We start from the raw sequence: 14,157 nt of genomic DNA, 5'->3' as shown, positions 1-14,157 counted from the left end.
TGAGAACCATTACAACTATTACTCATTCTAATTATGTATACTTGAGAACCAAAGTCAATCACTCTTCAATCACACACATATACTCGCCTCAACCGGTTTATGGCAGTGAAACCCATCATTAATAAGAAGCAATATGAAATCTATTCTATATTATTTACTCAACTAGATGAAGTAAAAAAAAAAAACCTTCACGCATGAACATCAAAAGGAAGGTTCAGGATTAGGGTAGAGAACAGAACTAGTGCGGCGAATCTCTTTTGAGGCAGCTGCTATTCTATTAAGTAACTCTCCTTCCCTTCTCATGAATGCATCTCGTTTAATCAATGAATAGGGTGTATCACCCATTCCCATCTTTTCACATTCCCTCATCCCATCTATTCTATTGTAATGATGATTATACTGTTCAAATCCCCATTCGCCGCGACGGCACGCAACTGCCTGACTCACAATACGCTGAAAAGATGTGGCTTCATCACATGATAAAAGGGTGCGCTGTAAATGTTCCGCACACACTAATTCTACAATAGCCACACGAATATCCAGAAAGAGAGACATTTCAACTTCTAACGAAAACAAAAAATAAAAAATAAAAACAAAAATAATATATATATATATATATATATATATATATATTTGTTCTATGTTTTTGTATACTTTTTCTCTGTCTTAGATGACACCCTTCTAATAGATGAAAAATAATCTAAATCAAGTGTAAAGAAAAAACGAAAGAGAGAGAGAGAGAGAACAAAAAAATGGAAAATAATAATAAGGAAAAAAGGGAAACCAACAAAAAAACACAGTGAGAAAAATCCAACTTAATACCGAAAAAAATTCAAACAAACATCCTACATTAGTAGGTACTACATTGGCAAGTATACGGAAAGAAAGAGGAAAAAAAAAACAAAGCTGAGTAATGTTTCTTTCTTTTTTCTTTCACACCATTTATATCATTGTTCAACGTACTTTCCCTTTCCTTCTGTTTTTTTTTTTTTTTTTTTTATGACCCTGTGTGTTACTTTTTTGTTCCTCACGCCATTTCACTTCTTCTCGCTGCATATTCAACGCTAAAGAGATAGAAAGGGTATAAGAGACTCACAGAAAGATAGAAAGAAAGAAAATAAAAGTATATGAAGAAACAGCGGCAAATCGACTGTACTCTTCATACCCAACGTGTTTCCTGTGATCCAGGATTGTTTAAATGTACAATCCTGGATGAGTTTTACCCCTCTTACCAGAGAGGGGATTAAGAGGACTACACAAAGGAAGAAAAAAAAAAAAAAAGGTGAAGAAGAAAAAGGAAGGTGAGACAAGAAGGTAAATATGGATTTTTCCTTTCCGTAAAAAAAACATAAAAAACTTCTTTCTCTCTTTACCTTTTTCTTTTTTTTTGCCATTCTGCATCCATAACTCACAATGTCCAAATCGGTAAAATAAAAGACATTACAAGTACATAAACAGATACAGAATTATTTCACATGCAGAACATCTGCCATTCCACAGACATGCAGTATTATTATTATTATTAGTATTTGCACCTTTCTTCAAGTACTTTCCTTCTTAAATACTTCACCCACACGTCAATTTCCACTGTAATGTCAGTAAATCAAAAAAAAAAAAAACACGGTTAGAAATAAAAAAAAAAGATTTATTTCTCCTGTACGTACCTTAAAAAAAAAAAAACTTCATTTTTCTACTCCCCTTCACTGGTTATTTGGTTGCCTCTCGAACAATATCCTCACGAAGACGCCGTGCCAATTCAAGTGTCATTTGCTTTTCACCATCTGGAAGAGCATCTGACTTGTCATTTGCTTTACCACCTTTAGAAGCGTACTCCTGTAACTCCTTTTCTCGGCTTGCTTTTTTCTGCATTAATATTTTCTCTCGCTGCTCACGCATATATCGTGCTCGTGCCTCCATCTCCTCTAATGTAGGAGGTGGTGGAGTTGAAGAGGTCTGTACGGGTTCCGGCTTCACTGGGGTAACGGTATTTGCTACAGTCTCCTTGAGTTCCTTGAAAGAAGGTTGAATAGATGGAAGTGGTTTAAATCCAAATCCCTTACCTGGGGCTGAACGCAGAGGTGCAACACTCTTCTGAGCTGTAGAAGCCGGTGGGGCTCCTCCTGCTCCTCCTGCTGTTGCTGTAGTAGTAGTATTATTCTTTGGTAGTACAGATTGTTCATTATGCACTGCTGTTGGTTTTGAAGGTGTTGCCTGTTTCGATGGTGATTTACTTGGAGATGGACTACCAGATGATGTTGGTGGAACTTCCTGCGTTGCGGTAATGTGTCGAACGAGAGTTTCCTGTCGTACTTCAAGTGCACGTGCTTCCAATTTTTCAATCACATGTTCTCGTTCCTCATTTAATGCATTTAACTTTTCATTCTTTGATTGCTCTGCCACTGCAGTTCCCACCTGTGTGGCCTCCTTTGCCGCCTCTTCCTGAACTATTTGACCAGCCCGACGAATACGTTCTTCCTCTGCCGCAATAGATAAGGCGAGGGCTTCTTGTATTTGAACATCCTCTAATTCCATCTCTTTACGTGTATTGGCCTCAGCCTGAAGAGAGGCCTCAATGGCTAACTTTATCGCCGTCTCCTCATCTAATGTGGATTCATCAATGAGAGAGCCTTCTTCACCTTTAGCCTGTTGCTCCAAGGCTCGAGAGGCGAGAATATCAAGTTGAATATTTCGTTTTACCATCATCTTATGAAAAGAGCGGAAATCATCCACGTAGAAAATGTAATTGAGAAACTGCTCCGCACTATCCTTTTCATTGGATGCTCCTTCAACAGAGTGATGTACGGCGTCAATCACACTTTCTAAACTGACGCCTATATCTTGAACGAATGATGTAAGAAGTTCATCAATAAGTTTACGGAATGCGAAATGCACTTCCGTCTGCTCCACTTTCATTTCAGTATCATCCGTAAAGAGCCAACAATTGTCATCCACAAAGTTGTCAACAGGTGTACGCCAGAGTGGACTTCGGGTAAACTGCACAACAGACTCTGTGATCCAGCCGTCTTCTGACATTCTTTTATTAGAAAGTAAACCAGAAGTTTATTTGTATTACTTCTTTTTTTCCTTTTTCTTTTCTTTTTTTCTTTGTAGTATTCTTCTCTCAAGTGTTTTTTTTTTTTTTTTTTACTTTCCTTTTTGATTTGATGTTGCTGCTAATGTTGTTCTTGTTGTATTTTATTTTTTTTTTGATTTCGCTAGTATAAATTCTCTATTATTTTTTGTATAGAAAAAGGAATAAAAAGAAAAAAATTTTTTTCACCGTCCATATATGTTTGCATTATAACAAACACTTACACACACACATACACAGAAAAAGAGAAAGAGATAGAAAGAGAGAACAATTGCATTTATTCCTTTTCTTTTTTTCTTCTTGAGTGTTCTTCTGCACTACACAAACACACACACACACAATTACACGTCTGTGAGACAACTTATCAACTTCCGTACACCAACCTATTCATCAGCACGGCGAAGACCACAATCTACACATATCTCCGCCTCCTCAAGGTTTGTGGCCTCGCAGTTTCCACACATCCAAGATGGAATATCACCACTCCACTCTCCAGCGTCAAAACCCTCAATATCATCCTCAACATCGGAAATATCATCATCATCATGATGAATATCCTCACTGTTAATATTAAATTCATTGTTTAAACTTTCTTCCTCATGTTTAATTTTGAACTCCTCATCATTGTAGGCAGAATTTCCATTGGTGAGAGTACAACTCTCCATAAATTCTGACGTTGACCTCGTTCTTGACGATGAGATACCAAGATCATTATCATTATTATTAACCAATCCTACATAACCCTCGTTATGATCACTTAAAACAGTAGTTTTTCTCGATTCCGTTTGACTAGCAATCGTAGATGACTCTTTCGCCATATTATTGTATAGCAAAGAAGATGCAGCAACAGCAGAAGCAGTAGCAATAGTAGTAGTTGAAGAAGAAGAAGAGAGAACTTTATTCGTCAAAGCAAACGTATCATCTTTAGTATTACTTCCAGATACCACAGTACTTTCTGTTACGGTGAGAGGTGCTGTGAAAGTCTCCAGTGATATCGCCGACCCACACATATTGATTACTTGTGCCAAATCACTACCGCAGTGTTCACATCGCTCCTCTACGGTTAGAGATGTTAATCGAAAACATGTAGGACAAGTGGTATGTGTTTGTAAACCAACAAGAACACGTTTACTTTCACATTCCATACAAGTAGCGGCATTATATAAATTAGTCAAACCACAACGGCGACACTTCCACCTACTAGGCACACAAACACTACGGGATGTGCGATCCGAGTTACAACGTGGACATTGTGTACGCACAGGGAGATCTCCACCAGAGTAAACAGCGGTATTGCAGACATCACAAATCCACGTCACTTCATCCATATTATATACACGTGCCTCACCACAACTAGTGCAGCGACGTAAATGTTTTTCATTTCCATGAGATCCACAGGCTTTACAGTTCCAACTATCAGAGGAGAGTCGTGCACGACAGCGAAAACAACTTTTTCGAGATGGATGATTATCTGCACAACAATTCTGGCAAGCAATTAGATCTATAGTGGGTTTTACGGATCCACAAGATCGACATCGTTTATCACACGCATGTAAACATCGCACTCCACATTTTTCACACTTCCAATGATGTGGATGAGCAGAACCACATCTCGTACAGAAAAAGGCGTCATTATGATTTTTATTTCTGCATAAAAGACAACGCCAAGGCTTTTCAGGTGGAGCCGCACTACAACCAATACATTTACCTCGTTCATCACGATTAGTACTACAACAGGTGGGGCAAAGCCAATAACCAAAAGGAACCTCACGTGGTACACCACAACAGGAAGTAATCATAACATTTATCATATTTCTACAATATGGACAACGCCAGTCACCCGTATTACATAATGATGAAGAAGAAGAAGAAATAATAGGGTTCAAGGTATTTACTACAACTTCACTAGTTTTATGTGAATTTCCCTGTAGTGATTCTTTTTCTTTTTGACCTTTCTGAACTTCTTCCTTATGATCTTGTTGTCGAGGTTTTTGGCATTTTTTACAAATAATGTCTGATATATCTTCATTGCAATGAGAACATGCACTGCAAGTCCAAGTAGTACTACTGCTATTAAGCTTAGAATGATTAGATGGAGTTTCTTCACTTTTTGAATCTACTAATGTCTTTGGCTTAAGGCAAATATCACAAAATGCAACATTACGTCGATGTAAAACTTGACATTCCATACACCACCAGGAACCATCATCTGAAACTTCTTGTTTTTTTTCTTTTACTTGTGTTGTTGTTGTTGTTGTTGTTGTTGATGATGATGAAGTTGTATTCATATTTTCTTTATTTTGCTCTCGTTGCTTTAGATCTTCTTCTTCTTGTTGTTGTTGCTGCTGTTGCTGTTGCTCTTGCTGGTTGTTCTGGTCCTGTCCTACTTCTTTTAAAACATTATTAACAACATTATTTTCTTTCATTTTGGCCTTTTCCACAACATCCTCTGCGTTGGCCACTGTTGATATTGACTCTGTACTCTCTGTAATAGTAACACCAGACTTCTCTTGTAGTTTCTTCACACTTCGCATCATTCCAAGAGGTGTCATGCAGACAAAACACATCTCCCACTGTACATCATTGCGTTGATGACAAGTTGAACAAAGAACAGTAGAATCAGAGACAAGTCGTTGTCGTGAGGAACGACAGTTACGACATTCTGTATAAAAGATAGAGTTTTTATCTTCTTTGCATTCAGAACATGTCCAAACGTGTGGTCTAGCTTCATAACATGTTGCACATTGTGTAGATCCACGAGAATTAACGTGATTACATGAAGGACAATACCACTCACGTAAACCACTAAAGTAAACTCCACAATTTCCACAATAAAATTTTCGTCTATTATTAGAGTTAGTTTGATCACAACGATTTGCATGTCCACAGGAATGACAAGTCCATACAGTAGGAAAAAGTGGAATATGACGTGCTGGTGGAAAATTATGTTTAAAAGATTCAACATCTTTTTGTTTACACCGTCTACAACTTTTCCTACCAATGAAATTATATGTTCGGCAACCACAACACATCCATTCAATACTTCCTTCTTGCTCCATCTCATTCTCCGCTTTACCCATCTTTGTATGCTGGACACGACGCACATGTGAGTATTTAGCGTAATAGTCATTCTCTCGTCTTGAATGTGTAACCGCAGTGCCACTACGTGGAATATTCACCGCATCATTCGCTGTAGGTATAGATCCCATCAACGTCTTATTGTTACTTATCCCTACTGCTTTCTCTTCTTCTTCCTCTTGTTCTTCTTCTGCTGATGATACTGTAGTTTCATTTATTGCAGACGAGACCTGAGAAGACGTTATGGGTTTCCCATCTCCCGCTCTTGACGGGGATACGGCGGTAAACATGGGCGTATTCTGCACGAGTAGTCGTGCGAGGTGTTCCTCATCCACCATCTCCTCATCTGTGAAGGCCACGGCATGTGAAGAGTGTGTGGATCGGGCAGAAGTGGAGGATGTGCACCACAACGGCAGGGATGTGGACAAGGAACGCACAACATCCCCAGATGTGGTAGACACCACCAAAGGGAGAAGTAGCCGGCGCATAGAATTCCACCCACCCTACGGCTTTTATAGAAAAAAATATGAGAAGAAAACAAATGAAAAAAAAACAACAATTAAAAAATAAAAAAGGAAGATGTATTCAATGGAGCAGAATATATGACGAGTAATTGTTAATTTTTTAAAAATAAAAAAAAAAAAATAATAATAGGTTAACAACACATGCACAAGGCATACGAAAGAGAGAGAGAGAGAAAATGGGAAAAAAACGTCTGGATTTTGAGAAATTGAAATTCTCCAGTCTTCACTCTCTATTTCTATCTCTCTCTCTCCCAGATTTATATGCATATGTATATATATGTGTAAACAGAATGTGAATCATTTATCTGTTATCCAAACAATGGGATCTTCATTACCAAAATAAAAAACCCATTATTTCTAAATTTTGACCGGTTTACGTACAAACGCACGTCTTGGGGCCACTGCCACAGTTTTTGTAGCCCCACACTTGTGACACTCCTGTCGATTTTTAAAGTTCTTTGAAAAACATTTTCCACAGGTCCAATCATCACTCTTCTTATTCCACACATTCATTTGTCCTTCTGCTACTGAGCTACCATCCACATCTTGCTGAAATCCCTCCCGCTCAAACTGTGGTGTAGACTCATCATTAGACCATGATGTTGCCCCAGACTCTGCGGAAGCACGACCACATTGCCAACAACTCGTACGTGTACGAAAGTTACTCGCTTGACAATATCGACAGAACCAATTATTATGACTAAGCGCAGGATCTGGAACAGCCTCTGTATTTACACTAGAAACAGATTCTTCACTTGTAGACTTTGGAGCTCCACATTGATAACATGCAGTTCGTGATGCAAAGTTCAATCCTTGACATTCTGGACAATTCCAATCTTCTCTACGCATTGTACGCCTTCTACCACCACCAGTTGTAGTGGAATTCGCTTTCCATGTTTGCTGAACATCACGGGCTTCTTTCGGTTCTGTTGGTGGACGTGGTATTCCACATTCTCGACAGGTACGATCATAAATACTGGTCGCTGCCCTACAACTGGAGCAAACCCACGATACAGAAATAGGCACTTGACAGTTAAAACACCTTGAACGAGTTAAATGATTCACCGCACCGCAATGACAGCATTCCCATTCACTAGGTGTAATATGTGTACCACACTTGCTACAATTCTCTTCATCTCCAGCATTAATAGTTCCACAATTGCTTTCACGGCACATCCAATCAAATCCTGGTGGTCCTTGTGGTATTCCTGTAGGAAGAGGAACAGGTCGTCGTGATTTTCTGTATAAACGTGAGTGAGCTGTTTCTAATGGAGCTGGTGTAAATGGTTTTACTTCAGGAATATTGCGTGGTAACGATGACAACGATGGTGAATGTGAAGGATTAGCATTAACATTAACATTAGAAGCAGGAATAGTAGTAGAAGTAAGTGGCCCTTTAATGGCATCTGGCAACATGGAAGCACCAGCTGTTTCATCACCAAATTGATCATCAGATTCTTTAGCAGAAAGATTATCAAATTGTTCTTGTGCTTCACGAAGTCGTTGAGAACGTTCATATTGAATACGAAGTGCTTCCGCTTCTGTCATTGACATAGGGGCCATATCATAACCACAAAATCCACAACGACTATTATCATCTATTTCGTCAATACGATTATTTTTTTCGCATGCAATACACATCCAGAAATCTTCACTCATATCTGCAGAAGTTCCACACTTGTGACATTTTTTAACTCCCTTATGATTTCGTGTTTCACACTCTGTACACAACCATCCCTTAAGAATAGGTTTTTCAGTATTACACGTCTCACAATGTGTAGCCCCTGAGGCATTGACGTGTCGACAATCTTCTTTAATACACATCCACAAACGATTCGCTCGTTGTGCCCATGATTGAAGAAGTACTGGAGTTTGTGTAGTGAATCGGATACAACTTACCCGATGAGAGACACTACACATACCATCTCTACTGCCATGTGCATGAAGTGAGAGAGAAGAACCATTATTATTACAGAGATGGTTCCCTCGAATAATACCCGCAATAACTGCAGGTTTACTACTCCCGTAACGCTTCATATATATATATTTTTCTTTTCTTTTTTTTTACTTTTTATTCTTCTTCTTCTTCCATTTATATGAAAAGTATTATTGCACAGAGGTAAGAAAAAAAAAAAAGAAAAAGAAAAAACAAAACAAGGAGATAAATTTCACTCACAAGAAAACTCTACCAGATTACTAAAAATAAGATATCATGCCATTTTTCTTTCTTTCCTTCTCACTTTCACGCCTTTTTAAATAATGGCTATCTCAGAAATTAATATCAAGTTAACACTTATCAGAGAGAGAGAAAGAGAAAAAAATGATAAAAAAAAACAAACAACCAAATGTGTGATAATATGATGAGTATTCCTACAAGGTTTAAGGGGTTATGAAAAGAAACGTAGCATAGTCTTCCCATGGACCTTATTTCTCCCATTTGCTTTCTTTTCTTTTTTTTTTTTTTTCCTTTAGTTAAATTTCTTTTTTTTTTTACTAATTTCTTTTTCCTTTCCTGCATTTATGCAAATGCATTGCCTCATTCTTTCTACTCCCACCATGGCAGAAAACTGATTAGCTATAAACACACACAGAGAATGCCATGGACCCCCTTTAGACCCACATACACACAAGCATAGGCCTTTTTTTTTTTTCTTCATCCCTCATTTTTTTTTTTCTCTCACGCACAAACAAAAAAAAAAGTAACACAGAGAAATAGAGGCACAGAGAAAGATCCGAAAATAAGCACAATCGTTTCTCGTCCTGTTATCTTCATTTTTCTTTTTTTTTACCTTCATCTTGCTATTTGCTCTGTTTAAATCTTATTCCAGGCGACGATGTCCATAGACTGCACCTCGTTCTCAAATGACATGATAAGATCCTCGAGGTCATCACCAGAAACCTTGTCGTCCTCAATGACAATCAGCTGCTGAAGCTTCTTCAGGCCAAACGCCACTGGAACAAGTTTGTGGTCACCCCAAAGAAGACCGTCGCGCTTCACAGCATGTAACTTCTGGGCGAGTGCTTCCAGATCGACTGTATCATCCCATGGCTTCACGTCGAAGAGAATAGAAGACTTGGCAATGACCACCTTCTTGGCCTTCTTGGCATCAGCGTCCTTCTTCTTCTTTGCCTCGAGTGCGGCCTTTTCCTCCTCTGTGACCTCACCAAAGAGATCAATGTCTTCATCCTCTTCTGCAGCGGCGGCCTTCTTTGATGAGGACGCAGCGCCGGCGAGTTCGTCGCGCTCCGCTTGATAGTACGCGGCCATGCGGGCGGCCCACTCAATCACGGCGGTGCGGGAGCCGAACATCTCGGCGAAGATGCGCGCGTCCTCTTGGCTTGGGGTGAAGCCGGACACGTAAGGCTGGGCGGTGAGGCGGCCGTTGAGTTCCTTAAGAGTGGACATGATCACTTCTGTCGGGGGTTAGGTGATTAGGAGAGTTAGTAAGTTTGTATCTGAGATGAATAAAAAGATAGAGAGAGAGAGAATAAGTATAAAAAAAGAAGAAAGAGATATAAAGGGGGAAAAAAAGAAACAATACACATTAAAAGGTAATGGGAGCTCACCTCAGTCTTCAAGAAAGTGGACGGAAAAAAAGAAGTTAAGCGACCAAACAGTACAACAAAATACCAAATCATTATGTATAGAAAAACTTTTTTATTGGTCTTTAGGGAATAATGCTGTGCACAGCATAGAGAATAACAAAAGGTGGAGAAACAGATAAATAGAATCAAAGAGAATAGGTTCCACCTCATCAACACCAATAACTATACTTCTTCTTCTTCACGAGCAGCCAAAAGGCTTAATGCATCACGTATTATCATCGTCATATCATTAAAAGAAACTTTAATATCACATTCCTTACATGAACGTACACCAAAACTTGTTTTTGGTAGAGTTTCATTTTTCAGTGGTGGCATGAACTTTGATGCCCGGTCTTCCCAACGTACACTACAACATTTGGGAGGCCAAACCTTTGGACTCTCGTAGGGAATGTAATGAAGACCTAAAAGAATTGCCAATTCTTCATACATGGCATAACGAAAACCATGTGGAAATAATTCTACAACAACACTTCCTGGAGTCATAGCCATAATATTCACAACTCCAGCACCATGAGCTGCTATAAAAATAGAACTATTATGCATAAGGGATGCTTGACGATAGTAAGACATTGAAGAAAAAGTTTCCATATTTACTGTTGCCTCACATGATGCTAAGGTAGCATTAAGTAAATTATACCATTTACTCTCATCAAAATGTCTTTCACCAGGGCGTCGAAGCAGCAATAAAGAGGTTTCCTTTGGACGAGGTGGAATTTCATAATACTGCAAAAGACATTCCCTAAAAAGATTTGCCTGAGCACGAGTACGAAACCAACGAAAACGTTCCCATCGAACAATGATTCGAAGTCCACTATTTATCTCCAAATTCCCAGCAGAAGTACCAAGAATAGAAATATTATTAACATTTAAAGGTACTTGATCCCCACGAGGACAGAAAAAACCTTTCTCTTGCATTGCTTCCTTGTAAAAAATTTCTTCAGCAAGTATTTTTACATTACCAGTGGGTAAACGTGAAGTAACAAAATCAATACCCCATGAAGACATTAATTTCATAAAAGGTGAATCACTACGAAGCAAGGCTTGAAACCATCCCAAGACTACTGTTCTAAAAGACCTATCTAACTTTGGCACCGGATAAGATGCACAAACATTACCATAGAGAATTTTCAGTTGAACACGAAGACGTGTTGAATTCTTTCTACAGAGAAGTGAACATGGGGCAAAGTAATCAATAAGAAACGTCATTAAATGAGGTGCATCCTTTGTACTATGTCCCATACGACAAATATCTGAGACTAGATAATACATTGTCAGAGTTTTATTTTGCTGTAGAAAATACTGACACGATGGAAATAACTTTGGTGACGGTGTAGTTCGTTGTGGGGACACAACAACAAATCGATCACGGTGTCGCTGAAAACATCCTTCATACGTACGGACGGTCCCAATAGCGCCAGGGAGAACGTTGGGGTTGTCGAGATCAACCGCCTGCGAATATGAGGCCGCGCAGTTTGGTTGTAAAGATCCCACCGTCGTCCATCCAGCCACAGTAGAAAGAACAGAAAAAAGAAAAAAGGAAAAAGAAAAAAGGAGAATTACATGAGAACGGAGACGGTGGTGCATATTTGATTCTCTTCCATATCACAGAAATCCTCTTTCTGTTGTTGTGCTTCGGCTTCTCTTTCCGGATCTGAATATCCTACTGTGATTGTGCTTCTAGTGAAATGTATGTACTGATAAAAAAGATTGCGTGTAGATAGAATGAAAAAACAGAAAAGCAGCAGTAAACCGCTATTACTCCACACAAACACACACATATAGAGTCAAGCAATAATGTAAAGAAATTAGACATATTAGGGAAAATAACCATTATTCAAAGAAAATGAAGAATCATCCAACCCCCAAGAAAACAGAAAAGATTATATACGAATTGAATATCATTTGGTAACATTGAAGAGATAGCCACACACACAAAAAAAATAATAATAACGGATAATGCATAAATCTCTCTTCATGTGTTGGTTTCTCCCTGTCCAATTTATAATTTGCAGTGTCCCTATAGGAACAAACAAATTATATGTTACCCCATTCTCACAAAATGTGAAAGCAAACAAAAAAGAAAAGAGATATCATTTACCAGAAACACACAATTGCAGAGTGATACACAGCACAAGGTGCACAGCGATGCTCTGCTTAAAAGTATAAAAAAGAAAAGAGATTAGGTATTTCCACACAAATTGATGCACCCTAGCCCACTGGGTGTCGTCAGCAATAATTTTCTCGGTGTTCAGTATACTGAATACAGTAGCAATTATATTATTATTAACCGTAAACAAGTAATTACCAACACTCTTTAGATGGACCCCAGCACAGTGCTCAGCACACGGCCATGCAGCCCAGCACAGAGAGCAGCAGCAGCAGGAGTGGAACACGCAGTAACGCAGGGCTGCTGCTGCCGTCATTTTGTGTGATGCCATTCGTTATTGTAGCATTCGTGGGTAAAGGAATGGCAGACGTTTCACGAACATCAGGAGCATCAGAAGAATGAGAAGAGGAAGAAGAAGACTGAGCTTCTTGTGTTTGCTCCGTCTTATTTCCTTCTGTATGGCCTTGCTGCTCACCAAGAGATGTTTCATTTGTCTGTTGCTGTGCCTGAGTCTCCACCTGTTTTTCTTCCTTCTTCTTTTCAGCTGCAGCAACTGCGTCGTCGAGTTTCCTCAGGACACTCTCCACATTATTGGCATGAACATTCGCAACGTCGATAGCATCGTTAGCATTAGTTATAGCGTCTTGTGCAGCGTCAGCTGCTTTCATTGCCGCCGCAATTTCTGGTTGTTGATCAGTAACTCCTGCCAGCATTTTAGCAAAAAAAGCTTTTGATTCAGTATCATCTTTACTGGTTATAGTTTCGTCGCGCACTTTTTTTGCTTTCTCTGCAGCCTTCTTTGCGTTTTCAATAAATTTAAGACCTTCAATCTTCGTTTTCTCCACCTCTTTTGGGTCAGCAGCAATTTTTTCGAGATTAGCCTTGGTTTCCTCAGCAAATAGTTGAGCTGCATGCGCGGCCGCTGTAGCTTCCTTGGTGGCTTCCTCGCACTCCGCCTTCAGTTTCAAAGTTTCCGTAGCCTTCTCTTGTGCTTCCTTAACAAATTCCAACTTGCCCCCTGAAGCAGGATCAGCATGAGTCACACCCACATAGCAGAGCACAATGGCCAACAGACACAACACACGGCACGACAACATGGACATTCTTGTTGTTACTATAACTGAGGATCACTGCAATCTGAGCATGTGTGTAAAGAGAGAGAGAGAAAAACAGAAAAGAACCAGTACACCGCTATTACTACACACACACACATATGGAGTCAAGCAAGAATGTAAATGAAATTAGACATATTAGGGAAAATACCCATTATTCAAACAAAATGAAGTTCCATCCAATCCCAAATAAAAAAAAAAAGATTATAAACGAATTGAATATCATTTGGTAACATTGCAGAGATAGCCACACACACACAAAGAAATAATAATAACGGATAATGCAAAAATCTCTATGTGTTGGTTTCTCCCTGTCCCCATTACAATTTGCAGTGTCCCCATAGGAACAAACAAACAAACAAACTGTAACGTTACCTCATTCGGATATAATGCAAAAGCATATAAAAAAGAAAAGAGATATCATTTACCAGAAACACACAATTGCAGAGTGAGACACAGCACAAGGAGCACAGCAATACTCTGCTTACAAGTACAAAAAAGAAAAGAGATTAGGTATTTCCACACAAATTGATGTACCCTGGCCCAGTGGGTGTCATCGGAATTAATTTTCTCGGTGCCCAGTGTACTGAACACAGTAGCAATTATATTATTATTATTAACAGTAAACAAGTGATTACC

The 14,157-nt window shown here is 39.0% G+C and overlaps 7 protein-coding genes across 7 annotated transcripts; all 7 read right to left on the bottom strand.

The window, feature by feature from the left end:
- Positions 1-201: 201 nt before the first annotated feature.
- On the bottom strand, positions 202-555 carry TM35_000023900 (uncharacterized protein; the record flags this gene model as incomplete). Its single annotated transcript, XM_029021708.1, has 1 exon — positions 202-555. The coding sequence occupies one exon, from the start codon at positions 553-555 to the stop codon at positions 202-204; it is 354 nt and encodes a 117-aa protein (XP_028887130.1).
- A 1,152-nt stretch (positions 556-1,707) lies between these two features.
- TM35_000023890 (putative coiled-coil domain-containing protein 104) lies at positions 1,708-3,033 on the bottom strand (the record flags this gene model as incomplete). The annotated part of the gene is made up of 1 exon (XM_029021707.1): positions 1,708-3,033. One exon carries the CDS (start codon positions 3,031-3,033, stop codon positions 1,708-1,710), a length of 1,326 nt encoding a protein of 441 aa, XP_028887129.1.
- Positions 3,034-3,474: 441 nt separating this feature from the next.
- On the bottom strand, positions 3,475-6,657 carry TM35_000023880 (uncharacterized protein; the record flags this gene model as incomplete). Its single annotated transcript, XM_029021706.1, has 1 exon — positions 3,475-6,657. The coding sequence occupies one exon, from the start codon at positions 6,655-6,657 to the stop codon at positions 3,475-3,477; it is 3,183 nt and encodes a 1,060-aa protein (XP_028887128.1).
- Positions 6,658-7,050: 393 nt separating this feature from the next.
- TM35_000023870 (uncharacterized protein) lies at positions 7,051-8,730 on the bottom strand (the record flags this gene model as incomplete). The annotated part of the gene is made up of 1 exon (XM_029021705.1): positions 7,051-8,730. The coding sequence occupies one exon, from the start codon at positions 8,728-8,730 to the stop codon at positions 7,051-7,053; it is 1,680 nt and encodes a 559-aa protein (XP_028887127.1).
- Positions 8,731-9,505: 775 nt separating this feature from the next.
- Positions 9,506-10,099, bottom strand: TM35_000023860 (translation elongation factor 1-beta; the record flags this gene model as incomplete). The annotated part of the gene is made up of 1 exon (XM_029021704.1): positions 9,506-10,099. One exon carries the CDS (start codon positions 10,097-10,099, stop codon positions 9,506-9,508), a length of 594 nt encoding a protein of 197 aa, XP_028887126.1.
- A 362-nt stretch (positions 10,100-10,461) lies between these two features.
- TM35_000023850 (uncharacterized protein) lies at positions 10,462-11,883 on the bottom strand (the record flags this gene model as incomplete). The annotated part of the gene is made up of 1 exon (XM_029021703.1): positions 10,462-11,883. The coding sequence occupies one exon, from the start codon at positions 11,881-11,883 to the stop codon at positions 10,462-10,464; it is 1,422 nt and encodes a 473-aa protein (XP_028887125.1).
- Positions 11,884-12,636: 753 nt separating this feature from the next.
- On the bottom strand, positions 12,637-13,509 carry TM35_000023840 (uncharacterized protein; the record flags this gene model as incomplete). Its single annotated transcript, XM_029021702.1, has 1 exon — positions 12,637-13,509. One exon carries the CDS (start codon positions 13,507-13,509, stop codon positions 12,637-12,639), a length of 873 nt encoding a protein of 290 aa, XP_028887124.1.
- Between the last annotated feature and the right edge of the window lie 648 nt (positions 13,510-14,157).

The sequence above is a fragment of the Trypanosoma theileri genome, assembly GCF_002087225.1.
Source record: "Trypanosoma theileri isolate Edinburgh chromosome Unknown TM35_Tth_2_V1, whole genome shotgun sequence".
NCBI lineage: Eukaryota > Euglenozoa > Kinetoplastea > Trypanosomatida > Trypanosomatidae > Trypanosoma > Trypanosoma theileri.
Note: the sequence above shows the minus strand (reverse complement) of the source record. Positions and strands in the feature narration are given on the sequence as shown.